The 27,301-nt window shown below is 48.2% G+C and overlaps 1 protein-coding gene and 1 long non-coding RNA gene across 3 annotated transcripts in view; one reads left to right on the forward strand and one right to left on the reverse strand.

Annotated features, from left to right (window-relative positions):
• Window positions 1-27,301, reverse strand: part of Grik4 (glutamate ionotropic receptor kainate type subunit 4) — a 417,441-nt gene that overhangs the window by 92,776 nt on the left and 297,364 nt on the right. For both annotated transcript variants that reach the window (XM_005069407.4, XM_040729877.1), the window contains exons 9-11: window positions 13,560-13,721; window positions 6,516-6,668; window positions 5,641-5,745 (exon numbers count right to left, since the gene is read on the reverse strand). In XM_005069407.4, the coding sequence (XP_005069464.1) occupies window positions 5,641-5,745; window positions 6,516-6,668; window positions 13,560-13,721 (420 nt within the window). The remainder of the gene's footprint in view (window positions 1-5,640; window positions 5,746-6,515; window positions 6,669-13,559; window positions 13,722-27,301) is intronic.
• LOC121133441 overlaps window positions 1-27,301 on the forward strand; it is a 39,076-nt gene that overhangs the window by 3,250 nt on the left and 8,525 nt on the right. The gene's annotated exons all lie outside the window — the stretch shown is intronic.

Genomic DNA, 27,301 nt, shown 5'->3' on the forward strand with positions numbered 1-27,301 from the left:
ATTTCTTTATCTCTCTACCTCAGGTTTTCCACCTACGAGATGAGAGAACAGCTTTCATGCTAGGTTGATAAAAGGATGTAAAAATTTAAATATATATGTATACCACCCAACACGGTACATCATGTAGGCGACAATAAATGTTAGCTATTATTATGATGTCATGAGAGCCAGCTTTGCACATAAGTATAGCCAGTCAAACACATTGCCAGGCAGAGCTATTTTCAATCATCTTCGGATCTTATGAGACCAAATATGAGGGGTTACCATCATCACTGCACACAGAAAGAAAACGGAACCCACCCCACTTGGGATACACAGCGAACCAGTGTGGGAAAGGCAGGTCTGCATCTTTAGTTAGGGATGTCAAACCCCGAAGGCTTAATTAGGCCCTGTTAAGCCATTTCCGATCCTCAGATGAAAGGTGTGCTCATCGTATTATAACGCTAACAACGTTGCTCAGGGGAAGCTCACAGTCTCTGATCTTTCGACTAAGTTAAATGAAGGAAATTAAGGGTCTTCTAAAGACGTCCTTACCTTCCTTCTGGCTTCTTTCAAGGGAGGGTTTCCCAGACAGGGAGGGACACAAAGCTATTGTAACACTCCCCAGCACGTCTTGGAGAGGGGGAAAGAGCGTTATGGTTTGAGTCGCTGGAGGATGGAGTCGGGCAGTGCTATTGACTCTTATGTCTATAAATAATGGAGAGATAGTCCAGAATGTCCCCTACAGGGCTGCATAGGAAGCACATTCCTCCAAATGTACTGTAGTGGAAGCTCCCAAGATGGCACACACTCTCCATGCAGAATCAAAATAGTAATTTTTTAAAATGGTAAAAAAAAAAGAACTCTGAATTCTGAAAGACTATTTCTAAAATGGTAAAAATCCTTTAATTAGCCACCAGCAGGAAATATGGTATTTCGTTCAGACATCTTACCAATTATAGCCCACTGGGTCCCTGCGTGGTGCTTTCCAAATAATCAAAACCAGCTCTTAATAGTAGTTCACCCAGACAGGAGAGAAAGAGCAGGACCAAATCCAAATGAGAAGATGCCATTACTAAAGAAAGCCCATCCCAGCGGGGTGTTAGGGCCGAGCGCCATTCTGAATGGTGGCAGATGGTGGCAGAGCAACAGACCAGAAGTAGGGCCTCTGATTGGGGAACATAGGTACCCAAGGGCAGGAAGGAAGAAACAGAAGTAGAAGAGCCCAGAACATGGGTTTCGGAGTCAGACAAACTTGAGTATGAAATCCAGTCTTCCCAAGTTCTTAGAGACTGTAAGATTTGGACAGTGTGTATGTGAATGAGTGTGTGTGTGTGTGTGTGTGTGTGTGTGTGTGTGTGTGTGTGTGTGTGTGTGTGTATGTATGTTTCATGCATGTGAGTACAGCAGTATGTACTCCTGTGCACACATTTGATACATGCATCATGTCTTTCTGTGGATCTCTGCTTCACTGCCTTGAGATAGGGCCTCTCACGGAATCTGAAGTCACGTTCACATTATGCCCAGGCTGACCAGTCAGGGAGCTCTGGTAATTTACTTGTGTCTGTCCCCTAGTGCTGGGGTTATAGTCTTGTTTAGACACACCTAGATTTTTATGTGGGTACTATGGATTTGAACTCAGGTCCTTGGGTCCTCATGCTTGCAGAGCAAGTGCTCTTGCCCACTGAGCACATCCTCAGTTTCTTATGGATGGGCTGATCCACCTTAGAAGGCTATCCTCAAAGCACTATGTGGAGTCTGCTACCCAAAAGATCCCCATAGATATTCCTTCTGCTCCTTGTCACTTCCCTTCCTGCACCAACATTACCTCTGATGGAACTGGGAGAATATCAGAGCAGAGGTACTGACATTCCTCCTATCCTGAGAGAGAAGCCTAATTAGTTATCCCTTTTTAAACCATTTCTTCATCCTGCAATAAGCAGGGAAGGACGCCCGTCAAGAGGCAAAGCCTGGATGGTGATTGGGATGGGACCTGGGGACTGGCACTAGGAAGCTGCATCTGTGCACCAGACACATCACACAGGGCTTCCAGTCAGTGCTCACAGCACCAGACACATCACACAGGGCTTCCAGTCAGCACCTGAGCCAGACAGCAGCAGGACAGTTGCTAGACTTGTTGAAAAGTCGAGGTCTTAAGGAACATTCTCACCATCCACTCTCTAAGTCCAGGCAGGACTGAGTGTCCCTTAGGGAAGCCAAAGGTCCCTTAATGGTCACTTGTGGGGCTGATTCCATTCGATGTTAACTCAAAACAACGGGGTAGGGCACAGAGGGGTCAAACAAAAGAACTCTGTTGGTAGAACACGCTTCTATTAGCGCAGTGTTTGTTAAAGGAGAGCCTGTGGTCAGCCCACCATTCTGATCATCCAAGTAGGTGCTAGGTAAACTAACAGATCCTAGAGCACACTGCCTTACCGAAGGAAAGCGCATAGCTATGGAGTCTGGGGATGCACTTGTGTTTGAGAAGCCACCTGTTTGCCACTAGTGGGCACTGTTGATGCAGCAGTAACCACAACTATGAAAACAGCCTCAGGGCAGACTCCTGGGTCCTGGCCAAGCTGGACTGGATATGCCACCTTGGGGGAGGGGCTGACGATGCTGATTCCTTTCCCTGTTTGCTATAGACTATGTACTTTAAAAGTTCATTACGAAAAAAACATTTTAACAGAAGAAAATGCTTCATGGGTGGGGTTATAGCTTAGTGGTAGATTGCTTGCCAGGTACCTAGTATATATGTGACCCTGAATTTGATACCCAGAACCACAAAAACAAACAAACAAAATCTCTGTTAAAGTCATCTTCCTTATTTTTTATTGTATAATGAATGCCATCTCAATCTCTGAGGCCCATGTGAACTTCTCTAGTTACCATTTTTGCTTCTATAATCTCTAAAAAGATACATTATTTCAAATTCATTTGCCTTTTCTATGCATTTCCGAAAGCATCTTGAAGGGGCTTTCGCCAATACAGTTAGTAAGTGGATACTGTAATGTCTGTTTGACCAGTGTGCTTGCTAGGGCCCAGTTCCACACAGCTCTGTTGTGTGGGTCCATGATGTTGGGAATCAAACAAAAAAGGGCGCTCCACCATGGACCTCAGCCTCCCTCCATTCATATAATTTTAATATTGTTTCTATCAGTTTTTAAACATATATTTTATTAGTTCTTTGAGAAATTCATCCAGTACAATTTGAATGTATTCGTCTTCCTTCCCCCAGCTCCTCCCCAAAGCCAACTTGAGTGGCAGCTAAGATAGAAGCAGAATGAAACCAGAGAGAGGTGGTGAGTCCATCAGCTGTCTGCCGGCTGGAGGGTGGACCGAGGGGCCGGAAGTGCCATGAAGGAGGCACAGGAAGTGGATCATTATTGGGAAGGACTGTGAGGTTGACAAAGGCTGGGCTGGGGCTCTCTGGAGTAGGTCTGGGGTTGCCTGAGCAGTGTGTTCTAACCACTCCCCCAACGCTATGCTCGTCCCACTCATATTCCTCACCCGGTTGTATTTTTCCTCAGGGAACTTAGCAGGCTGGCATAATGTTACATATGTATTTTTCTTTTGCCCGTCATCTGTCCCCTGCTAGAGCATATGTTGCACAAAAGCAGATCTTTCTCATCCTAAATCTATACCTAGAAGGGAGACAGCAGTAGGAGATACTCAACAGGTATCAACTTGAGTGAATGAATGTTCTTTACTTTAGATCCCCCAAGAAGATTGGGGCTCAGGGAAAAGTCTCCATGACAATTTTCCTAGAGGCTGGCAGCCTACTCATTCGAGGATGATGAGCCACGGGGCATGATTTGAGCTTAATAGCCCTAAATTGCAGCTCTCATTCTCTTTCCATTTTTTTTTCTACATCACTTACTCTCACCAGACTGAGAGCTCTCTCAGTGTAAGGGCTGTGTCTGTGTTCCCCTGACCCAGCATGACACATAGCAGATGCTCAGTAAAAGACCCGTTAGATAAATGAAGGACCTTGTGCCTATCTGAGAAGATGTGGGAAGTACCACCATCCCACGCAGCTCCTATTCAGAGCTGGGGGTCCTGCTGACATTCAGCTCCAGGGACTCCTTCCTTCCCTTCTGTTCTCTTCTAAGAGGAGTGACTCTCCAGAAAGTCACAGATCACCTAGAAAGACCCTTCTCCCTGGGACCCATGTAAAGGTCAAGGGTCCCCTCTTGGATGCAGGGATGGTGTGGCAAAAGACAGATGTGATGGACTTCTATGTTAAAGGATTCTATGAGGATCACACTGGATACCTGCTGACCAGATCTGTTCCTTGGGCCTCCCTTCCCACACTCCAATGGAACTGAATCTAAAATGGGACTTTTAACAGTTACCAAGGTGAGTTTTATACATAATTTGTCATAATAGTTAAGGACTTGGACTGTAGGCAGGGCATTCATAGATCTGAAACCAGTTCTGTCATGACTTTGTTCAAGGACAAATCTGTCATAAACCTCACAAGTGAGGATATTGATTTTTTTTAAAAAGGTATCTATTTGTGAGATAGAAAGAAGGATGAATCAGTAACATGTTTCCCCTACAGACACAAGAACCTGAGTTCAGAAGCCCGGCATTCACATAAAGACCTGGGCACTGTGACATATGGCTGCAATCCCAGCACAAGGGTAGTGGAAACAAGAGTATTCCCAGGTCTTGCTGGCCATCCGATCTAGCTGAATGAGTGTGCTCTGGTTTAATATGAGACAGTATCTCAAAATATAAGATGTGGAACTTCAGAGGTAGATATTCAACACCAACTTCTGGCCTCCACATACATGCACATACATATGATCACATATATGCATGAATACATGGATACATGCACAATACCTATGGTTTTAGGGCAAAAAATAAGTGAAATCACCTACTTTGTAGGCTTATACATGTGCTACACTTACCAGGGCATAAAGCTCATGGTAAGTGTTTACCATAAGAGAGTAGCCACCATGGTGATGGTGAAGGCAAAGATAATGGTTCTGTCAAATTTGTTGGATGGGTGGCTATCCGATCTCTACAGTGGGACTGTCCCTCATCCAGCCACCATGACAGTTAGGAGGTCTTTAATATGCCTGCTTCCTGCTGTAATTAGTGTCTGACTAGGTCTTTCCGGCCTTTGCCGAGTCAGAGAGGCCTCTCAATAAAGGAAGTTGATTATTAGGGGATGGTGAGGGTATAAACTTTTAGAGAGACACTTGACATGGCTGTCAGAGTCTGTTTCCTCTGACAGAGGACCAGAGAAAAGGAACAAGAGGGCTTAATGGAGAAGGAAGAACCATACAGAGAACCAGAGTGCCCCTGGAGTCCAGCTGGGTTCCAGGGTTAGGGGAATCCCCAACATTTTCCATTACCCATCCCCAAAGAATACAATAGCGGAGAGGAGCTGGGCATTCCTTTCTAAGTGACACCCCGTTGTCTCCTCCCCCACAAAGCATGGTTGCCTCCCTCCTGGTATATCGCTAGCAGAGCCCACGTGGGCTGATCTGGGACCAGGTAGGATGAGGTAACTGCATTTCAGGAGCCTGAATCAGTATGAATGAAGCCTGCTATCTGGGAGAGGGAAGACACTTGACACTGGAACTTGGGACAGGGAGAAGGACAAAGAGGAAACATCCATCTCCTTGGCAGCATAGGTAGGCGTACCTGTCGAAAACCATTCCTGGTGAACTGTAAGATTTTCAAGGCATAGTTGGACCTCTGGCCTTTGCTGTTGAATTCAATGTGGCCGGTGAGACCTTCCAATTCTACCTGTCCAAGAGAGAGTGAGTTACAGCACAAAATAGGCTCGGCCATAGCTGGTCCCAAGCAAGCGTTCCTCTTACATGCTACTTCACAGTGTTTGGACACCCCTGTTCTGTCCACTCTGAAGCCACAGAATCTGAGTGGAAGAAGAGGGGAACCACATCCAGTAACCCCAAGCCAACTGTAAGCCAGTAGGAGCTACCATGCTGTATTTGGCTCAGATTCAGCTCTCCCTGTCCCCTAGCCATACAGGAGGGCGCTCTTACCAGCATTTTTCCTTTTGGAGAATCTGCTGACCCTGGGCCTACAGGAAGTCAGGATAGTCCTGACTCCTTGCAAAAGTCTAAGACCCCCCCCACACACACAATTTCTCTCTCTAGTGAGAGATGTCTTTTTCATGGGAGAAAAAAAAACGTGGCTGGAGAGAGAACTCGGGAAAATGAGCATCAAGGTAGAAGTCTGAGGGATGGTAGGTTCCAGCAGCATGGTCCTCTCTCAGCTGTGCTGAATTGTGCAGGGGCTACCACTGGGCATGGTCCAGGTTGTAAGCCTAGGATTTGGAACCCTTATCCAGTTTAAGATCTAAGGACAGTTGTCTTGAGAATAAGCTAGCCACGGGTTCTTGCCTAGAGTGTTAAGAACTGGGGAGCAGATGGGACCCTCGACCCACTCCCTGAGGTGAGGCTTTAGCTAGGGCTGTACCCACTAGGGAGAGCCTTGTACCGAACATCCCACCCCTGAGGTTGGGCGCGACCAGGCCTTCAGCTGCTCCTCACCATGCGCAGGTAGTTCATGAGGCTGGTGCCATGCTGCCAGATCTGGGCTGAGCCACAGGACAGGGGCTTCACACCAATCTCCTGGCTCCGGTTCAGTTCCTGCACCGCTGTCACCACAGCATAGACAGCATCAAACAGCAGGGCAGAGGACAGCTGGAAGAAGCAGAGACAGCAAGTGTGGAAGGGCTCAGAAAAGGGAAGAGAAGGAGGAGGGAAGGAAGACAAAGAAGACCAACAGGGAAAGTACCCAAAGGCAAACAAGGGGCACGGTCACTGTCCTCTGGCCACCCCTTCCTCTGGCCCCACCCATGTCTGCCAGTGGTCCAGGCCAGCTTTCAAGAGCTTTTCAACCTGCATCTTACTGACAAAGGATGCTCTGGGTTGAAGCTTCAAGACTTCAAGATATACCTTTAGACTCCAAATTCTCTCTCTCTCTCTCTCTCTCTCTCTCTCTCTCTCTCTCTCTCTCTCTCTCTCTCTCTCTCTCTCTCTCTCTCTCCCTCTCCCCCTCTCTCCCTCCCTCCCTCTGTGTGAGTATGTGTCTTCCTCCCCGTCTCCCTCCCTCCCTTCCACTCCCCCCACCCCTCTCTTGGGAAACAGCAACTTCCATTGCATCCAGGAATAAATCCACAGGACAGGGGGCAAGGCTGCTAATCTCAGGAGGACAGAAGGAACCTGGCCACTCTACCAGGCTCAGGCGTAAGTCACTTCCTCCCTGGAGTCACCCATGAAACTGCTCCTTCCTACACGGACCTAGGATTAGAACCTAGCTGTACCGTTCCATATGACGTGTAGTGTGAACTGCACGGTAAGGTTAAATCCTAAATTTCAGTAAAGTTCCGTTTCTATGATATATGACAGGTAGGTACAAAGCTAGGAGCAGGGCAGCAACCAGGGTAACAGGAGGTGGTGAGAGCTGAAACTACAGTGGTCTGTGGGGGTCTAAACACAGAGCTGTCTAGCTGGGTGACAAAGTATCCCATGGAAGAAGACACCTGGAACTGAGAGCACTGGGTCTGAGTGGCTGTGGCGCTGGACACAGGGTGGGGAGGAGACAGGCAGCTCGGAGGATGACATTTGAATGAAGTCTTGACTGACATCTGCCTGATGAGTGAAGTCAGTGTTAGCAGACCTTGTAGAGGGGAAGGCCAAGGGGACTGGGTGACTCTTGTGCCTGGGGACCATCCAGAAGGAACTATAGATACACAGAGCCTGTACAAGAAAAGATCCTGCCCAGTATAGATGTCTCTGTGGTCAGTACAGTTCAGATGGAATTAGGGGAAAGTTCAGAGGACAGAACCACAGGAGCACATGCTAGGAGGTGGAATTGAGGAGCATGCCTGGAGGGGGTGATGGGAATAAGGACTTGGCTGAGGGAGGCCAAGAAAGGTAAGCAGAATCCCTGGAGGAATGACACTGAGATGGGAGGGGGCCAGTTCCTCCACTGGTAGCATAATGCCTACCCCTGGCAATCAGTTCTTTCCCTGTCCAACCAGCTTGTTCAGAAGACACCTTTGGGAGGAACTGGAGGGCATGCCTTGTGTGATGGAGTTCTTGCTCCTACCTTCTGTCTAGCCAGGCCCTAGGATACCTGGTCCTCCAAGGCTGGATGAAGGGAGGACAGAGAGCATGAGATATCAAGGTGTAGAGCGAAGAACTGGGGAGCACAGCTTGACTCCAGTCCCTCCTTTGGGTGCTTAGTGCCCCTGGACACCTTGCTGAACATCAAGCAGGAACTGCTCTTGTCTATAAAAGAAGTAGCAACCCAGCCTCACGAGCCTGTAAAGGTCATCAGGTACAGGGGGAGCATTACAGGTGTGTCTGTATACTCTCACATCCAAGGCATTAGTGGTGCTCGGAAGGAGGTGATGGGGAGGTGTTCTATGAGGCTGGAAAGCAGACTGGACAGACGCACAGTTACACAAAGGGCTGTGGTCTCTAGTGGGCACTGAGAGTGCTGACTTCCAATAACCTTTCCAAGCAGAACTGCGGGGAAGAGCAGCCCACATTCAAAGTTCACCGGCATTGCAAAGCCACCTAGCCAATGTATCCCCTCTTCTTTCCCCTTGCTCTCTCTTTCTTTCCTCCCTCCCCTCCTTTCCTTGCTGCTTCTTTCTAATCTTATTTAGATGCTGCCATTTAGCAGGTCCTATCTGGGTGTGTAAACGTCTTCCCCAGTCTATGCAGATATACTGGAAAAAGTCCTTGAGTCCCTGCTGCCTCCATGATGTCTCCTGCCTTCCTAACTCCTTCTGACTTCCTCTCTGTGTCTTGGCCTTGGGGATACCTATGATCTGAAGTCTGAGCAGATAAGGGTATTCAAATCCCAGCCCCCAGTTTCTGTCAAAGAGTGGAAAACTATGCAGCCCTGCTGAACCAGCTGAGCAACCCCACTGCTCTGAGTTCCCTCTACCCAGCCACTACTTCCTGCTCTCCTCTATCCCTGCCCTTGTCCTAGTCACCTAGCTCCTGCAAGGGAGTCGAGGCTCATCATCTGCTTAGCACCTGCTGCTCCTCCACAAGCTTACAGCTGTCCTCTTCCTGGTACCTCATTCCGCCCAGAACAAATGCACGCGGCTCGCTCATTAATGGCTTTCCCATTTCCTTGCTGAAGATGTATGGAAATGACAGCGGATGCTGTAGACGCCCTTTCCAGCTCTGGCCAACATCTCCCTGAGAGGAGATCATTGCTGTGAGCTTGTTGCTTTCAGCTTCTAGGTCATAAAAATTATTTTGTTGTTACTTCATAACTGTAATTTTGCTACTGTTGTGTATTGGATAATCCCAGTTTCCCTCCTGGCCTCACTGGTTGGCTGTCCTTATGCCAGTCAAGATGTGACCCATTAGCTAGTGTTGCCTGCCTAGACCCTCTTCTCCTGCTTTCTCTTATTTTGCTTATGGGTCATCTGTCCTCTCATATTGTCATCAACGTCTGGTCCAGCTATGCCTGGGCCAAGTGAGTCACCCATCTTCTGCTAATGTGTAGCACAAAGTAGAACAGATCGGACCCATGAACCTGGGTGGAGGGCTGTGCTTTTCCAGAGCGCATTCTCTCTCCTATAAGATATTGCCTTTCTTCTCTTTCTAGATAGTCCTGTTTCCAAATGGAATGCCTGGACCCACTGCAGTCAGCTCAGCTCTAGGCTGAGCATGGAGTTGACACCAAAGGTGACTGAATGGAGAGTGAGAGGGTCTTGGCCTCCAATTTTCTTCCCCTCAAGTCTTACTATGCTGTGTGACACCACATTGCATTTTAATTGGGTTTCTGCTACTAGCAACTGAGAGCACCCTAATTGATACAGAGGACCCAGGGATTCCCCATATTTCAAGGTCCCAAGACGGGCCTGAAACCCATCCCCTCTTGAGGTCCTTCCTATTCTGGAGGCTGTACATTGGTTCCTGAGGGACAGCGCATGATTTTAGAGGAAGCTGACCACACCATTGTCTCCCCTCCTACCACATGGTTGCTGATAGTCCCACTCCGGCTGGGATGAGGACTCCTTGACTTGGTCTCCGTCTGTCTGTCTGTCTCTCTGTTGTACATAATTGTAGTGTTCATATGTATGTGTACACATACATATGCACAAGTGCGTTTGTGAATGCATGTGTACCTGTGTTCAAGAGTGTATCTTCCTCTATCTCTGACTTCCTTGATTTTGAGACAGGGGTCTCTCACTGAGCTTGGGACTCATCAGTGGGTTAGAGCTAACTGTGCCGTAAGCTCTAGAACTCCTCTTGCCTCCACCGCCCCAGGACTGGGGTCACCAGTAAGCTTCTGTGTGTGTGCTGAGGATCGAAACTTGGGCCCATGTGCTTATCCTGCAAGCACTTTGCCCACACAGCCATCTCCCTAGCCCCAGATGACATTATTAGTACATTATCCAAATGCTGAGAGGTCAGTGTGTGCCTGCTCCCGATGTCCTTTGTCATCTCTAACTCCAGGGCCATCATGATCCTTCAGATATTTCTTGTAATTGCAATTCAAGCTGGGGACATCAGGGTAGGGACTAAGTGGGTAGAAAATTACCAAGGTTCTTATCTCATCTCTACCTACATACGGCCTTCAGAGTGTGACATGGGAAAAGTGTCCCCAAGGACACTGTACCGACTTCCTAGGTCTTCTTTGAAGTTGAGCCTGAACTAATTCAAGTTGATACCCTGTATACTGGGACGTACTCTACCTCAAGGACAGTCTCCTTCACCCATCACCCGGTGCCCCTCGTCTACAGGCTCTTGGCAATCTACCTAGGACACTCACCTCATCTTTCTCCTCCTGAGAACCACTCCTCTAGCTAGTCTGCCCAGCTGTCAATCTCTTTCCTTTTCTTTCCAATTCTCTTTTCCAGATCCCAGCTGCCAGGGAGTAAGACTCCGCCATCCACGCCCAGCTGCTAGGGAGTAAGACTCTGCCATCCACGCCAGTCCATCAGTGCCCTTGTGATTCAGCTGTCCACTCCAAGCCATCTCTTCATTGTCCTAATTGCCTTCTCCCTCTGCTATTATCGACTAATTCCATTCTGGAAAGCATTCGGGCCACAGTCGGTGAAAAGCGGCTTGTGTCATCAAAGGCTTTGTCCCTGTCTCTGCTCCTCAGTCCATTGGGAAATGGAGGAAGACATTTCTGCTGTCCCTCCTCCTTCCTTTCCACTTCTTGTCCTCCCATGACCGACCCCTCCATCTTTCTGAGCCCCCACCCTCCTCATCCCCCCAATCTTTGTGGGTGCATGCCTGCATGCCTCTTGGTTTTGTCCCTGCTTCTGCTGTCCCTGTCTCTTCTAAATTGTAAATCCCTTAGCCGGCTCAGTCCTCATTGAAAACCCTCTCTTCTTTCTTGGCACCAACAAGCTGTTTGGCAAGGAACCCTCTATTCTCCTGTTTTTATATTTTCATTTGGTTCTTCATTGTTATTTTCTTTTGAGCTGTTTTGCAAATTGTTTAGGGGAATGAAAGACTCTGTATAAATTATGATGAATCAATTCTGACTCAGGGAGCTGTGGCTGGGTTCTTGTCCCTCCCTCAAATGAAAACAAGAATATCTTCTAGACACACACCTGTAACCCACACTGTCCCCAAAGCAGGAAGGACTGCATTCAGCGGATCCTCCTAGAGGCCCATTTGCCTATGAACCTCTGCAAGAGTCAACTCTGCCCCCCAAAACAATATGAGGGCAGGGGCTATTAAGATCCCATGGACTAGTTCTTACAATCTGGATTTTATTCAATGAAATAAACACTTAATTACAAACATCTGCTTTAGCCTAAATTCTAATTACTTAATCTAGCCATCTGTAATTTTAATGATTTCCCACGATTTTTGTTCTTTGCAGCATGATTAATGGGAATGGCATATGAAACTAGTGGGCGTGTGTGTCCCTTCCCAACACTCCCTCTGCGCTGGCTTTGTTTCAGGCAGGAAGCGCATCTGTGGGCTACCACTGCCCACCTGGAAGCTGCTTGGCCAGGCTAGGCACACCAAGCTTTCTCCTGGGCATCTTTGGCACAGACCTTCCTTTGAAACCCTACAAACTAGACTTCCCATCTGAGGAACTCCATCTGGGATGGTGGGAAGGCAGGGGCGCGGGGCAGCCTCTTCTACAAGCCTAAAGAAGAAGAGAGGAAAGTCAAGAGTGGAGAGATGCTTTATAGGAAAGAGAGGGCAACAGAAAGGGAATTAAAGGGAGAGAAGTGAGGGGAAAGACTAGAGAGAGGGTGGAAGAGGAGACAAAGTCTGAGAGAGAAGGGAATACACATCCCGAGGAAGCAGGAGCCTGTGTAGCCTTTCTGTGACTCAGCGCAGGAGACAGCCCATGCTGTGGTTTCCTAGAATCTAACCCCGCAGCCTCTGCCTCTCCCGCCAGGAGGAGCTAGGCTGCCTCCAGAGAGGCGGCAAGGGGCAGACCTTGAAAAGGTAAGCTCAGAAGTGAGAAGGGTTTGGAGGAATGTGCTACTGCCACTGCTGTCAGCTTCTCTTGTGGTGGCATCGTTTTTAACACCTTCCTTTCCTCTCAGAGGCCATGGAAGAGACAGGATGGCTGCAAAGTGCCCTACAGGGAGAAGCTGATCTAGGCTCTAGCCCTGACTGTACCAATATTGTATTAAAGCCCTCGGAGACCCACACCTGTCACTCGGTTCTCCTGGGCCTGTTTTCTCATTGTCAGAAGGGGCCAGCCATCTTTGAACTGTTACTAGGATGCTATGAGGAGGGGAAAAGGCCAAGACAGGTAATATTGTGGGATGTGTTACAGTGCCCAGACAGAGGTAAACCTGAGTGAGAACAGACACTCTTCATTCCGGCAAGAAATCCAAAGGGCCCAGAAAGGGAAAAGTAGACTTACGGAGGAACAGGACCTGTGAGGACAAGCGGAGACTGACCTGAGTCTGAGGCTCAGCTTGTTTGCAGAACACTGATTGCTACTCAGATCCCTTCCAACGTCCCTGGGGAGCATAAGACCCTGAAGCAGGCTAGGAGGGTGGCACACGGGAACACCTGTTGTAGGTGGCTTCCATGTGGCAGACCTGTCTCTACAGGTCTTAAGAATGAAACAGAACATGCCCCTACTCTTCCCAGGGAAACCAGACCCTCTCCCTATCCAGGTCTTGCACATGAAGCACAAATGGCAAGTCTCACACCAACTAATATCAGGGATACTCGGAGGAGTGTGTGCTTAGTCCACCGTATCACTGCACAAGTATCACAGAGTGCAATTACACAAACTACGATGACCATGAAGGCCCAGGCAAAGCATTCATATGAAATCACTGCTTGCTGTGCGGTCCTTAGTTGACCAAACCATTGTGATTCATTTCCTGACCAGGTTTGCCTCCCACCTTCTAGAAGGTATTCTAGGACCTCTGCAGACCTTCTCCCTGCTCTTTTAACAGCAATCACTGAACCTCCAGAGCCATTCTCCCAGATGTAGAGTGGCTCACACCCCCTGTCATAGTGCATCTTGGAGGCCAATGACTTTGGCCCTGTTTCATTGTGTGTACTATGTGGTAGACCACAGAGAATGTTAGGGCCCAAGGACATCTAGAGGACACTTACCGCAGGGCCGGTGAAGGGCACATGGTCACAGTTCTCCTGCCAGGATTGGTTGAGGCTCTGGGAGAACTCTTGGAAGAAAGCATGGGATTGGTTGAAAATGGAAAATCCTAAGATGTTGACTCTGTCATCCACAAGACTGTCCATTCTCTGGAGGGAGAACTCCTGGGAAGACGGGTGATTAGAAAGAGAGAACACAGTTAGGATGGAGAGGAAGAGGAGAGAACACCATGGAGCATGTCTGCGGCTGTGTGCCAGCTCAGGACACACAAGGTGCTCCATTGAGTGCTCACTATATAGGATAACTAAGATGACTCTTCTAGGATCTGCAGTGTGGGTTTGGAGAGAAAAAGATAATTCAGTATATTACCCCTAAGCAAAGTACACCAGGTAGAGAGAGAAACACCAAGTACGTGTGGTGGGTTCAGTGAAGGTTACATCCTCAGCAGATCATCTCTGGAGCCTGAAGGCAATTTCTACATAGAACATGTGGACAGACAAAGTTATTCCCTCCAGAAGTCATCATACAAAGGCTCTGAGGGGAGAAAGGATGTGGTTACTCACTGTGTTGTCCATGACACTTTGATGAAGGCATGAGCTCCTCCTTCAAGTATGGTTCTACCATCAAAACCACCCAGAGGTCATTCTCAAAATGGACCACCACCACCATACTACATGAGTCCGTATGCCTGGAACTGTGTCCAGGGTGGGATAATCACTAAGTCCCTAAGTCTCATGAACACCAAAGTTCCAGAATCACTGAATGAATATGTGAGATACATGAAGCCTGGGGAAGATGGAGGGGTCTGTCGGGGTCAGAGCCCACAGGCCTGGATGCTAGGGATGGTCCCAGACTAGTGGTGTAAGTCTGTGGGGGATGGGGGTTGCAGTGTGCAAAATCAAGTTTGCTTTCTAAAAATGTCAACCTGAAGCTGTGCAGGCAGGGTTGCATCTTCATTTGTCATTATGGCTTGTCATTCATTTCATTTCATACATATGCAAGCATTTCTCATGTGCTAGACACCGTTCTAGGCAGAGAGGACACTCATAGGGGATGTCCTTGCTGTTAGGGGATGTCCTTGTACTCAAGGGCCTTACAGGCGTCGAAGGGACAGACAGCAACAAGCCAAATGCATTATCATTTCAGACAGCTATGGGTGTAGGAGCAGGGGCTGCTGCAGTCAGAGAGCAGGGGCATCTGGGGCAGTGACATCAAGAAGTTCAAGGGTGTTCATCCAAACATCCGTGCTGCGATGGTCACAGATGGCTGTCAACCTGACAGGATCTCAGATCACCTAAGAGATAAGTATCTGGGAGCATCTGTGGGGAATTGCTTTGGTTATGTCAGCCTCTGGCCATGCCTGAGCAGGACATCTTGATTAGGTTAATTCCTGTAGGAAGGCACACACTAAAAGTAGGTGGCTATGGACTGCACCGAGAGGTGAAAGATGGCTGAGCACAAGCGTTCACTGCTCTCAGCTTCTTGATGATGGATACAATGTGAGCCGCCTTCTTAAGCCACTGCCTCTGTCACTTACTTCTCAGTTAGGATGTAACGTTCAACTACGAGCCAAAATGAACTCGTTCTCCTTTAATTTGATTTGGCGTGGTTATTTTATCCCAACAATGTGCTCAGTAACTAAGGTCTTTACCCTATCACCCAGTCTTTACCCTGGACCTCCTTTGGCCCCCAGGGAAACGGGGCAGGGGAGGGGCAGTATGTTGTTTATTCGGTTCACTGGTCCATTCCAGCCCTCAGATGCGGGGCAGGCCATCCTCTTAGATTGAAGCTATAACCATTGCATGATCATTCTGAGTATCTCACACACAGTTCCCTGACCCATGGGCACACAGTGTTTACAGACACCAGAAATGACCTATCAGTCACTCAGCATGATGTGACAGATGGCGAGTGCCTTAGGCTTACTTCCTGGCCAGGTGGAAACATTGCTTTCTTTTAGGTGGTTCCCTTCTCTGATGACTTTGCTCTCTTAGCAGCTGGCACCCCCACTTGTATCTTGCTCCCACCTACCCCCACTGCCAGAACCTTAGGCTGCAGGCCTGAGCTTACCTGCCCAGGTCCCAGCCTTGCCAGCTTTGGTTTGCACACTGGAGTTACAAAGCCTCCTTTGGAGCCACCAACCCCAGCAGAGCAGACTTGGATGAGGATGAAGTGTGTATTGGACTCTGCCACCCTCCCATTAGGGGATCGCAGACGTGCCAGAGAATGTACCGATTCATAAGCTGGTATTACGTCCTGTCTCTTGAAAAGGGCAGCTGCCCAGCCACTGTGGGTTAGCAGCAGGCATGAGGGGGCAGATGGCTAATGAGAAAAGATGTACTTGGCAGGAGTGAGGTGACTAAGGCACAGAGCCAGGCTGTTGTTGGGAAAATGAGGGGTTTTGTTGGCCGAGGATGGTGAAGGTTAGGGATAGTCTCTCATTCTGGCTTCCTTCTCAAAACATGGACAGACACATCGCCTCACCTCTGTGCCTAGCCCTACGTACAGCCTGATAAGTGAAGGCCCAAGGAAGCCCTGGTATCATGGATGTCAACATTCACAACGAGGGAGTACAGAGTAGAAAAATGCAGCTTTCGGGTGGAGACCAGCCTCCTCACCATGTGGGTGTCTGACCTTGAGCAAGGAAGGACTCTAACTTTTCTGGTCTTTACAGCCACACTTCACAAAGCAGGAGGGATGCTATTACGAACCTCCTTTGAGAACATGGCTACGGAATCAACCAAGCAGGGCACACAGGGCTCACAGCCACTGAAGCAGCAAGCACGGGGCCTGCAGGGTCTGCACCAGGTCCTCTGCACATGTTATGACTGTAAGGTTGGTGTTTTGTGGGAATCCTAGCAGCAGGAGTGGGTATATCTCTGACTCTTTTGCCTGTTCTTGGACTCTTTTCCTCCTATTGGTTGCCTTGTTCAGCCTCAATATGAGGGCTTTTGTCTTGTCTTGTATCTTGTTTTGTCCTGTTTGGCTGTCATGTCTTGGAGGCCTGTTCTTTTTTTGAAGTGATGACAGGGGTGGGTGGGAGGCTGTGAATCAGAGGGAAGAGGAGAGGTGGGAAACTGGGATGAGTGAAGGGAAGGGAGAGAAACCGTGGTCAGGATGTATTGTATGAGAAAAGAATCTATTTTCAATAAAAATAATCAATAATAAAAAAGAAACCTATGTTGTTCCAAGAAACAATCAAGGTTCCTGAGAAATAGCCCACCAATGAGTAAAAGGTACTTGCCACAAAGTCTAAGGATTAGAGTCTGTTCCCCTGGGCCCACATGTAGCAGGAGAGAACCAACTCAAGCCAGGTTGTTCTCTGATCCCTCTATGGAAACACTGTGGCATACACATAGCATGATGTACACTCACCCACCCACCCCCATTGCCCCCCCCCCCCCCCGCACACTATTACATAAATAAGCAATGGAAAGAAGAAACAATCCAGGTATAATGCAGGCTAATCGTCATCTGGCAAGTGAGAAGTACTCAGTGGATAACAATTACTGAAATACTCCCTGGAGATCTGAGTAGCATCTGGCCCTCTCCTTCCTTCGTCCCACTTGGAAGCTGAAGGGAGGAAGTAGCTCCTTCAGCATGCTCTTGGCAGAGTCAGAATGAATGGGTTAATTGCAGACACTCAGAGACTGTCTCCCCAGAAGTCAGCCAGTCTATCTTCCTGCCTTTCAATCCCTATCTTCTTATCCCCTGACTCTATTCTATTTCCTAGTTTCAAAGGCCTCTTAAGATAAAACGATTTCGGGGGCTTCCTTGGTGATTCGTGCTATTTATGACGACTCATTGGAGCGCTTGCAGAAGGACAAGAGCGAGATGGCAGGTCCTTTTACTGCAATTTCCCGGCACACTCCAAGATGTTACTCTGCTGGTATATGGACTGTTGAGAGAGAGAGAGAAAAAGAGAGAGGGGAAGGGGAGGGAGGGAGGGAGGGAGGGAGAGTGTGTGTGTGTGTGTGTGTGTGTGTGTGTGTGTGTGTGTGTGTGTGTGTGTGTGTGTGTAAACTTAGAATCTCCTGCTGCTTCTGAAGCAAACTTTTTGCGAGAGTTTGGGAAACCACTGACAGCTACCTGTTTGCATACAATGAAAACCTTCTTAGGCAGTATTTCCCGAAATCTGATCCTGTGAGCATTAGCTTCCCAGGAGAAGTGGACAGAAATTTCACTAAAACAAGTTTCCATGTTCAGATAATGTTAGAAATGGTCACTTACTCTATCTGCCTCTTTAAGATTCATAGCACACCCTTACATGCCGAAGGTTGAAAGCAGTCCTGCAGTGAAGCGGCTGACTTAATTTTGTTTAATCTCAAATTTTTCAAGCACATTGACTATGGAATATACATTTCCCCTTCAAATCTAAGTCTCATAGTAGCGTTCTGCAGAACACAATTTGGGTACTGCTACCCTAAACACATTCAGAGAAACATTATAAACCCCAAATCAGGTGGAGGGAATGCTGTGCTAAGACAGATATCCCATGAAATTTACAAAATTTAGGCTTGGGAAGGAGGAAGGTTCGTCTGACTTTTGCTTCTCATTTCCAGTTTTAACTGTGAAAGCAAACATGGCCTTTTTGGATTGCTATAGCTTTCCTGTCTCCCCTACCCTCCACCCAGCCTGACTAATGGACACTTTCATAAAGTGACAGACAGGGCTAGGGTGGTCCCTGAGAGTGGATAGGTTTCCGTGCGGTATCCAGACAGAACTGAGGTGTTTGAATCTCCCAGTAAGGGAAAATAGCCAGTGGTAAGACCATATCAAGAAATAGAGACCAAGACACAATCTTCCGTGCCTCCTCATGGGCATGGCTGGGTGACAACCCTTTGCACAATGTAGACTCTCTCTGACGGGCTGTACGTCACCCATAGAGCAAACATAAACAGCTCTCACTGTGAACCTCACTCACTGCACATGGAGGAGTGCCTGCTTCCTAGAATCTGATGTTGGTGGAAGGACCAGTGATTGAAGGCATCTTAATACCTTGAGGTCCTCACCGTAGCCATCTCTATCACTAAGCACTATCTTATACCCGTGGAAGATACAAGAACATGAGCACAGGTTGTGCCAGCCCCAGACTGCTTACTTTCTTGTCACTGGGGTTTGCCTTTAAAAATAACATAAAATGTTTGTATGCCCCCCACACACTGTACATGTTTGTGTATGTTATGGCATGTAAAATTTAAATAACTAGAGTTGAAGGTGAACATACAGGGGGTGTTGTGATGGCTGTTTTGATGAGTGAGGGCTGTGTGGGATGGTCACCATAGATGGTAGAGCTCAATGAAGCACCTCCCCCTTCTCTGGAAGATGTAACATTTCCCTGGTCTTGGTTTACATAAAGTCATCCATTCATGGATTGGCTGCACGAAGCTCCCTGGACTGCAGGAACCACCTAGGCCAGGAAGCAAGTGAAGGCTATCAATAGAGCACTGAGTGGCAGACAGAGTCAAGGGGAGGGGAGGTGTTCAAGGGAGAAGAGGGGAAAGAGAAGCTGGGAGGTTGAGGTTGCCACTGCTCTCTCTGCCCTCCCTTCCCCCTCCACTGCAAGAAGCCATTCTGGGCTATTTTTCAAATGAGAAAAGATTTGCTAGCCACGTGCTCATCCTATTCAGGGTCCAAATATCAAGAAACCCACAGCTTGGGTGCCAGGGGTTCAGGACGGTGGGTGGAAGACAAAACTGTGCTGTGGGCAGCTTCTTTACAGGGCCAAGGGAGGAGAAGGGTTGTCTCTGAGGACCTTGTGCCTGCGCTAACCAGCCAAATCCATTAGTCAACCCAGGGATAGGCCAAGTTTTATCAAATGCAACAGCAAGTATAAGAGCTCGTAATGACAGATTCTGCCTGTGTCTGGCTTTAAGGAGAAAAGCAAGAAGCCAAGTCAAAACCATCTCACAGCCCAACCAATCCTTCTCCTCTATATTCTTAGGCTATATGTGCGTCCTAGTCTCTGGTACCTCTGCAGCCTCGGTCCCCTCTTCTTGAAACTCTATGACCAATTAGAAGTCAAATCTGACCTTCTAATTCCCCCTTGACATTATCCCTTCCTTTCCAGGCCCACTGGTGTAGGCCCTCATCACCTCTCTTTAGTGAGGGCAGTGTATTTAATGCAGACCATGCAGCTGATCTGGGGAGACAAGGCCACTGTACTATACAACTCTGCTTTTTTTTCCTGATGACAGTGCAGACAGGGCCTACTGGCATTGCAAAATATGACAATCTCATTGGAAAACAAACAAAACTTGTGTTAAAAATAACAGACAGGTTTGGGGTTTAAGGCTCATTTGCACAGATCCTAGCCAGATGGTCCATGGTGGTCTCTGAAGTGTCAGTTCCTTTACCTATAGTTGATGGAAACAGCACTCACCTCATAGAATAGCACTCATACACAGGAACCCTCAAACACATGAGTTCTCTTGTCTCCAAGTGCAGTCAGTCCCTGTGCTCCAACTTTAAATAAAGAGGACCTGAGCAGCCTTCTTCTTCCTTCTTTCTGGCTACCCTGAGCTGCCCCAAAGAATCTGGCCTGAGGGTTTCTCCACACCCGCTTCTTTTCCACATCCCTTTGCAAGAAGCTATTTTTAGCCCCTTGTCAAATGAGAACACTTAGTCAGGTTGTCATAAGGTGCTAATTGCTTGTTGAGGCTATTTGTGTCCAAGTAGAAAGGCTGGAGTTCAAGTTCTGGACTTTTTCAACCCCAAATAACATTAACAAAGTAGTGATTATAGTACTAATTGCTCCAGTCTACTGGCTACAACTGTGTGCCGGTCAGAACAGAGCACATTTCACCCATGATCTCTACTGGTCCTCAGAGCAAGCCTTGTGATGCAAGAGTTGACTAGACATCGAATGACTTCCAAGACCCTGCACATCAAGGTGGCTTTTCCAAAGCCACATGGCTGGTAAAAGGGAGTCGTGAATTCTAACCCAGGTTGCTGCATGATGTGCTCATCATAAAGTCAGAAGTGCTGTGATTTCCTTGGGGCCAGGCTATAAAATAACCAAGGAAGCCAAGTCAAAGCTAATCTTGGACCATACAGGTGGTAACTACAAAATAAATGGTCTGAATGAGGAAGGGACTATGAAGCATCCACTAAGTTTCTTCCTTCGTGGCTAGGATGGTATGGTGCAGGATGTGCCAGGCTTTATGAACTTTGCCAACTTCTCCAGAGAGCTGGTCAGAAACGACTGTTAGTCCCAGTAAAGCCTCTGTGGGGGGGAGGGCACTGTTGGGGAGCCACTTATCATGTGCTTTCATGTGTCACCTTCAGGCAATAAGGACAATTTGGACAGGGAGATTTCCTGAAGCTTATAGGGTCAGCCTGTTGCAAAGGAGACCTCTCTGTTTTTGCATAAGGCACTACGTCTGCATTGGTGCACTATTCAGGGTCCATTTTCTGGCAACTATTGCCTTGTTGACCCATCAGTTCCCACTGTTTAGAGTTGGTGTGTTCTCTTCTCTACCTCCAGCACCTCAAGGAAACTGTTGAAAATAAAAACTACCTCTTTGGGTTGGGGGTGGGGGGTGGGGGGTGGGGATATCTCAGTCAGTAAAGTGCTTATCACACAGCATAAGGATCTGAATTCAATTTCTAGAACCCACTTAAAAAAAGCCAGGTGTATATTTATAACCCCAGCATTGAGGATGAGGGACAGAGCAAAGACTGGTAGATCCCGAGGCTCACTGGCCAGCCAGCTGAAGCCTAATCTGTGAGCTCCTGCCCAGTGATAAGTTCCAGCTAAACACAAGGTGGAAGGCTCCTGAGGGGACACATCTCAAGCTGGCCTCTGGCCTCCACACACACAGGCATGCACACTCAAATGCACGCACGTAAACAAATACTGCCACACAATGCTTGCACGGGAGAGCAGGCATAGATCCGGAACGGGAGCTGTGAAACGTTGTGTTCTCCATTGCCATTGGGTCTTATGTTTTCTTCTATGACACTTCAGAAGCCAATTATTTTTTGAATTCTTTTTTCCTTTTAGCTAGACATGTTTTCTCATTCTGAAGTCACATATGTGGTAGTTCAGAGAGCTGCTGTTGAAGTTGAGGAGAGACAGTGTATAAGGAAGCTGTATGTGTTCTGGGTGCAGGATACAGGCTCCTTGAATTATGACCATATTTGTCATGTCCTTTCCAGTGTTATTAGTGGGCACTAAGGAAGACAGGGTGGCCAGGGAACCCTCATGAAGCACACAGTGTGCCTGCTACAAAGGCGGCCAGTCGCATAAGACATCAGGGTTCCATTGGCTCTTGAACCTTACCGGTTCTTTTTAATTTTATTGATTGGGATAGGGTTCCACTATGTAGCTCTGGCAGACATGGAATTTGTTATGTGGTACAGGCTGATCTTGAACTTACAGAGATTCATCTGCATCTGCCTCCTGAGTAGTGGAATGTGCATCACCACAGTAGGCTCCTTTATTTTTTTTGTACATTTATTTAGTGTGTGTGTGTGTGTGTGTGTTACACAACTTACAGAACTTACAGGAGTCAGTTCACTCCTTCTACTGTGTGGGTCTCAGGGATCAAACTCACGCCAGTCTCGATGGCAAGTGCCTCCACCTATCTGCTAAGCCAGCTCATCACCCTGTACTTTCTTCTTGGGGCCCCAGGCAACCTATAAAGTAAATGATCTCAGCACCACTACAGCCTCTGGAATCCTCAGTTTATTCATCCATCTGGATCTGACTGGGTTGTGACTGCCTTTATGGTCCCTTCATTCAAGAACACTTCACATTTCCTATCAGTCAATCCCCTTCTCAACAGGATTTTCTACTGCTTCCACAAACCTTGGCCTTTTGTCCCCACGATTCTCCATTCTGCTCCAGCCCCTAGCCTGCCTGGGAGAGGAGGTTGCAACCTTGTGTCACCTCAACAGCAAGGACTTTACTAAACATCCATGCTGGTACCTGCTTCTGATGGTGTGGCTCTACATGGTTGGCAAGGTAACTTTCTGGTGTAACTTTGGGTTGTCTCTGCCACACCCACACCCACACTCACACCCACACTCACACTCACACTCACAGGATGGGGTTTCTCTACATTCCCACGTAGAGAACGAAGAAGCCAAATGCCTGGAGGTGAGTGTTTTCCCCAAAAGACAGAAATGGGAGGAAATGCTGCTGCATACAGGATCAGAGCCTCCTTTATTCTTACTGCACACTCAGCACTCACTGGGCAAGGCCACCAGGAGATTCAGTCACACGCCTCCTCACCGAGGTTGTTAATGACTGACAACTTAAAATGCTGTCACCCCAGGAGTCCCAAGAACACCAAAGACTCCAATTTCCCAACCTGTTATTACGAAGCGGGGATGATGGAAGGAATCCTGAGATCATGTCACCCCTCAAACTTGAACTCTGTGTCTTCCCACCCCACTCGGCTCCTCTCCCTCGGTGCCCTATCTGTGGCTGTCACCATTACCCACCAATCTTTCAAGCCAGGGTTTGGAAGTCACCCTCCACTTCCCCCATTCTCTGACTAGCCACACACCCGCTCTGCAAGCCTGTGTGCATTCATTGGCTTCTGCCTGAGACCATTTTCACATCTTTCCATCTCTTGACTGTGTCCCCCGCCCTCCATCCCCACCACCTCTGCCTCACGCGGCTGGTCTTCACCAGCTTGTGCCTGTCCTTCCTCTGGTCTTGCAATTCACCAACTTCCTTGGTGATACTATTGCCAGAGGGACGTTTCTGGAATATAAATGTGACTGTGAACTTCCAGCACTGCCACCTGCCCCAGGTGCACGCAAGATGCAGTTAGACACAAGTCTTTCTGAATGATTCCGGGCCACCTTTTTCATAGTCCCCACTTTGACCTCCTCCATCATATGCAGCTTGGATCAGGGCCACTCACGTGTGCCATCATGGTACCTCTGAGGTCATATTAGAGCTTTTGATCACAGAAGTCTGTAAAAAGCTATCACCCCCAAGCCTGGTTGCTGCTTGAAGCACATGCATTTGCACGACATCCACTCGATGTACCCTCTCGGGCGGATCCCACATTGAAAGCAGTCAGCACACGCCTGCCATCTCGACACTTCCCGAAACTCTTCTTCATAGCCATATTTATTCACTTCTCTTTAGGACCTGACACATGGCAGAGGCCAGACTCATGACCTCTGTCTCACAAATCCTGCCTTAACCTTTCTTAGCAAGACCCTTCAACTACACAAGTTCGGGGTCTCCGGGGCACCTTGGCATCCCCCTCTGCCCTTCCTTCCCTCCTCCTTGGTACCTGCCAGTCTATTTATCTGCATCAAAGCCTGTACTCTCTGCAGGCTGGAAGACTGCTTTTTGTGTAATAGGTCTTTGAAGACGGTGGCAGCTGGGAAGCTAATTCATACCTGTCAGTAAGTCGTGTTTAATGGAAGATGTGGCCCCAAACCTCCCATCTCCCAGCTCTCCTGGATTCTTCTCTCTGCAGGGTTCCTATTCATTTATTCCCATGACCCAAACATGCATATCTATTCTTCCCGGGAATCTTGTCCCTTTTCTGCTTTGCCTTCCCAGTGTGAGCCTGCAAACAGGGCATCACAGGCAGAGTATATTCTGTCTTGCTCATTGCTCTGTCCCCTGCCCTGCGCCTCGTGCTTGTGCTCAGCAAGTGTTCAAGGTATTCATTAAATGAATTAATGTTCTCCAGGAAACACACTCTCGGAGTGTAACCACCTTTACAAAGACGGCCATCATTTGCTCCCAGGAAGAGAAAGACAGAGGCCAGGTGGAAAGCCCACCTTCTTTCCTCCACTGCAGCAGCTGGGACTGTCTTGGTTTTGTACTGAGAAGACTGTTCTGTCTCTGGGCACTAAATAAGTAGTTGTTAACTATGTAATTAGCTGTGCAGCTTAAATTTCTGAGGATGAAGCTGACATGAAAAATGGCGGCCACCTTGTGTTCTCATGGATGGGCCAGGGGGAGTTACACCTTTTCTGTAGGCTTGCTTCCTTGAATCTGAGGTCCTCTGCACTCAGGAGCCCTAGTGAGACCTCTTATCTTCATATCAGAAGGTCAGTATCTCCTTCCCCATACCTTCAGGTATGCAGACACATACCTAAGGCACCTCCCTTCTCACTATGGTTTGGGAAGATGAGTGATGCTCGTCAATCGGTCGTCTCTACCTCTTTACTGACTCTGCTTGCCCCATCTCTGCAGCAGGTTCCATGAGAGGTGGGCAGCTTGCTGACTATGATTTGTTCCAGGTCACTGGGTTCTCAGATGGGTTTCATCAACAGTCAGAAGGATACACAGCTGATGGTCCAGAGGTGGGGAGGGGTAGGGAGCAAGACAGGAGGACACCAAGAGGCAAGTCTGAAAGTGGCTTCAGGAGTTTGGGCTTTACTCTAGGGTAATGGTGAGCTCCCAAATGATCTTTAGGAGCGATAATATCGGGAAAGTTTAAGAAGATTTTAACTTTCTGGTCAAGATAAAAAGCAGGTCTTTCAAATTTACATGAAGTGTCACAAGGTGAAGTTTCTGGCAAGATGGCAGGCGCCCTGTTACCCTCGGGCTGCAAGTGAGAGCCGCCAGCACCAGGGAGCCAGTATGCAGGATGCCTTCAATGGTGATTAATTGAGCTGTGGATGTCTTTGACACTGAGTGGAGGATGGAGGAGCTGGATTGCTTAATAATAACAGCACTCGCTACTCCTAATGGTGCTTGTAATACAATAGCACTTATAATGTAATAATAATAATAATATGATTTGCCATGGTGTATTTTCATCTCATTCTCCTTGTGCTGCCCAAACAGTCATTAATCCCAAATACTCCTCTCAGCAGGACCAGAATCCTTCAGGGTAGAAAGCACTCCTAAAAGCCTCAGAAGTCTCAGAGGGCCTCAGTTTCCCCTTTCTGCTCTCTGTCTTCCCTCAAGGACCCCATTTATATATACAGCATCATCTGAGGCCCAAGCATGTGCTCTGCCCAGAGACAGGTGTTACCTGCTACAGGGTCAGGCAGTGGAGCGATATCCTGCCACAACTGTCTCCAGTGACTCTTCCTGGTCCCAGGCTACCTTTTGCCTTGCCTGGCCCTCACTGACAGTAATGGAGAAAGTAGAAGGAATCAGTTAATTTACACAGTGTGCACTGTAAGTATGATTCTAAGTGACACTTAGGACTCCCCACTGCCCTGCATGCACTGGAGTGCACACAGGCACACACAGGCATACACAGGCACACACACACACACACACACACACACACACACACATACACACGCACACGCCATCCCTGCAACGGGGACATTGGTGAGCTTTACTTCTGTGACTAGTTTATACTACATGGCAAACTTTATCCAAGTCACCCATAGGTGCTTTAAAGGCAGAGTTCTCCCTGCAGGGTTGTGGGACAGAAAGTCAAAGAGACCTAAGGGGTAAGGAGAGGGGCTAGAGCGAAGTGTCCTGATGATGAGCTGGAGCGGGCCCTGGACAATGGCTGGAGACCTGCTCCAGATGCCCAGTGCTCACCCAAGCCAAGAGTCAGCAAGAAACAGAGATGTCAGTCCTCTAGCCTCAATGAAGTGAATTCCACCAGTGACAGGAATGAACTGGAAAGACAGTCCTAGGCTCCAGGGAACAACACAGCTAGGCTGAGTAGAGTCCCATCATGCCAAGCTAAACTGATGACCTACATAGGCCGCTAGTTTTGTGGTAATTTGTTACACAATGAAAGAAAACTAATACAGTAAGCCAATGCCATTCACAGAATGACAAGGGCAAGAGGCTGGCTGGGAGGGAAATGGCAGATTCTCTCACATACCATGTGGCTGGAGAAACTTAGACAAGAAACAAGCTTCTCCGAGCTTCTCTTTCCTGCTTTAAAGAACCACACCTCTACCTCTCAGGGTCGCTGTTTAAAGATCTCGAAAATAGGGCCTGGGGAGATAGCTCAGTCAATAAGTGTTTGCCATACCATAGTGAAGACCTGAGTTCAATCCCTAGGACCTACACAAAAAACCTGGACAAGGTGGCATGACCTCATAACCATGTCACTAGGAAAGGGGACATAGGTGGATCCATGGAGCTTGATGACTAGCCAGCAGAGCCTACTTGATGAGCCCCAGGCCAGGAAGATCATCTCAGAAAACAAGATGAGGCCTGGAGAACAACACATCCCTGTGGCTCAGTTATGTAGTGGTGACGCTGTGAGGCCTCAGGGCGGGTTCCTCCTTACCCTTCAGCTCTGAGAAAGATGGAGGCCTAACTGGCTCATCATTTCAATGATTCTGAAGTACTGGTTTCAGGGCTGCTTTTTCTTTGGGGAAATGCACCTCATACCTCACTTCCCTGCCCCCCACCTCCTGCCACTCACTGGACATTCTGGTTAATAGGGTCTCATGGACCCCAGCTCTCACCATGGGGAGAAAGCAAATGGAGGGACTAAGTAGAATGTCTCAAGTGCTGCAGTTCTTAACCTTCCGTGCAACTTCAGGCAACTGGGTATCTGTGCTCATCAAGGGAAGGGTCCCATCTCTGAGGTCTGTATCTCTCCTCCTGAGAAAGACCAGTGAGCAGCCACATTCCTGCCAACCAGGTGAAGCAGTTCTTTTATTCCAATGTCCCCCAATCCGGGGCGTATATCAGATTCTACCCAGTGAAGTCTAGAAGTTCTGAGGAGGTGGCAGCCATCTAGAAAGCTAGGGATATGAGAAGTGGGCAGGTGTAGCTCTGGATCCCCTGGGCAGGATTTCAGCTGATGTGTGACATCATAAAGACACTGCC

Source organism: Mesocricetus auratus, unplaced genomic scaffold (assembly GCF_017639785.1).
Source record: "Mesocricetus auratus isolate SY011 unplaced genomic scaffold, BCM_Maur_2.0 Super-Scaffold_100022, whole genome shotgun sequence".
NCBI classification, from domain to species: Eukaryota; Metazoa; Chordata; class Mammalia; order Rodentia; family Cricetidae; genus Mesocricetus; species Mesocricetus auratus.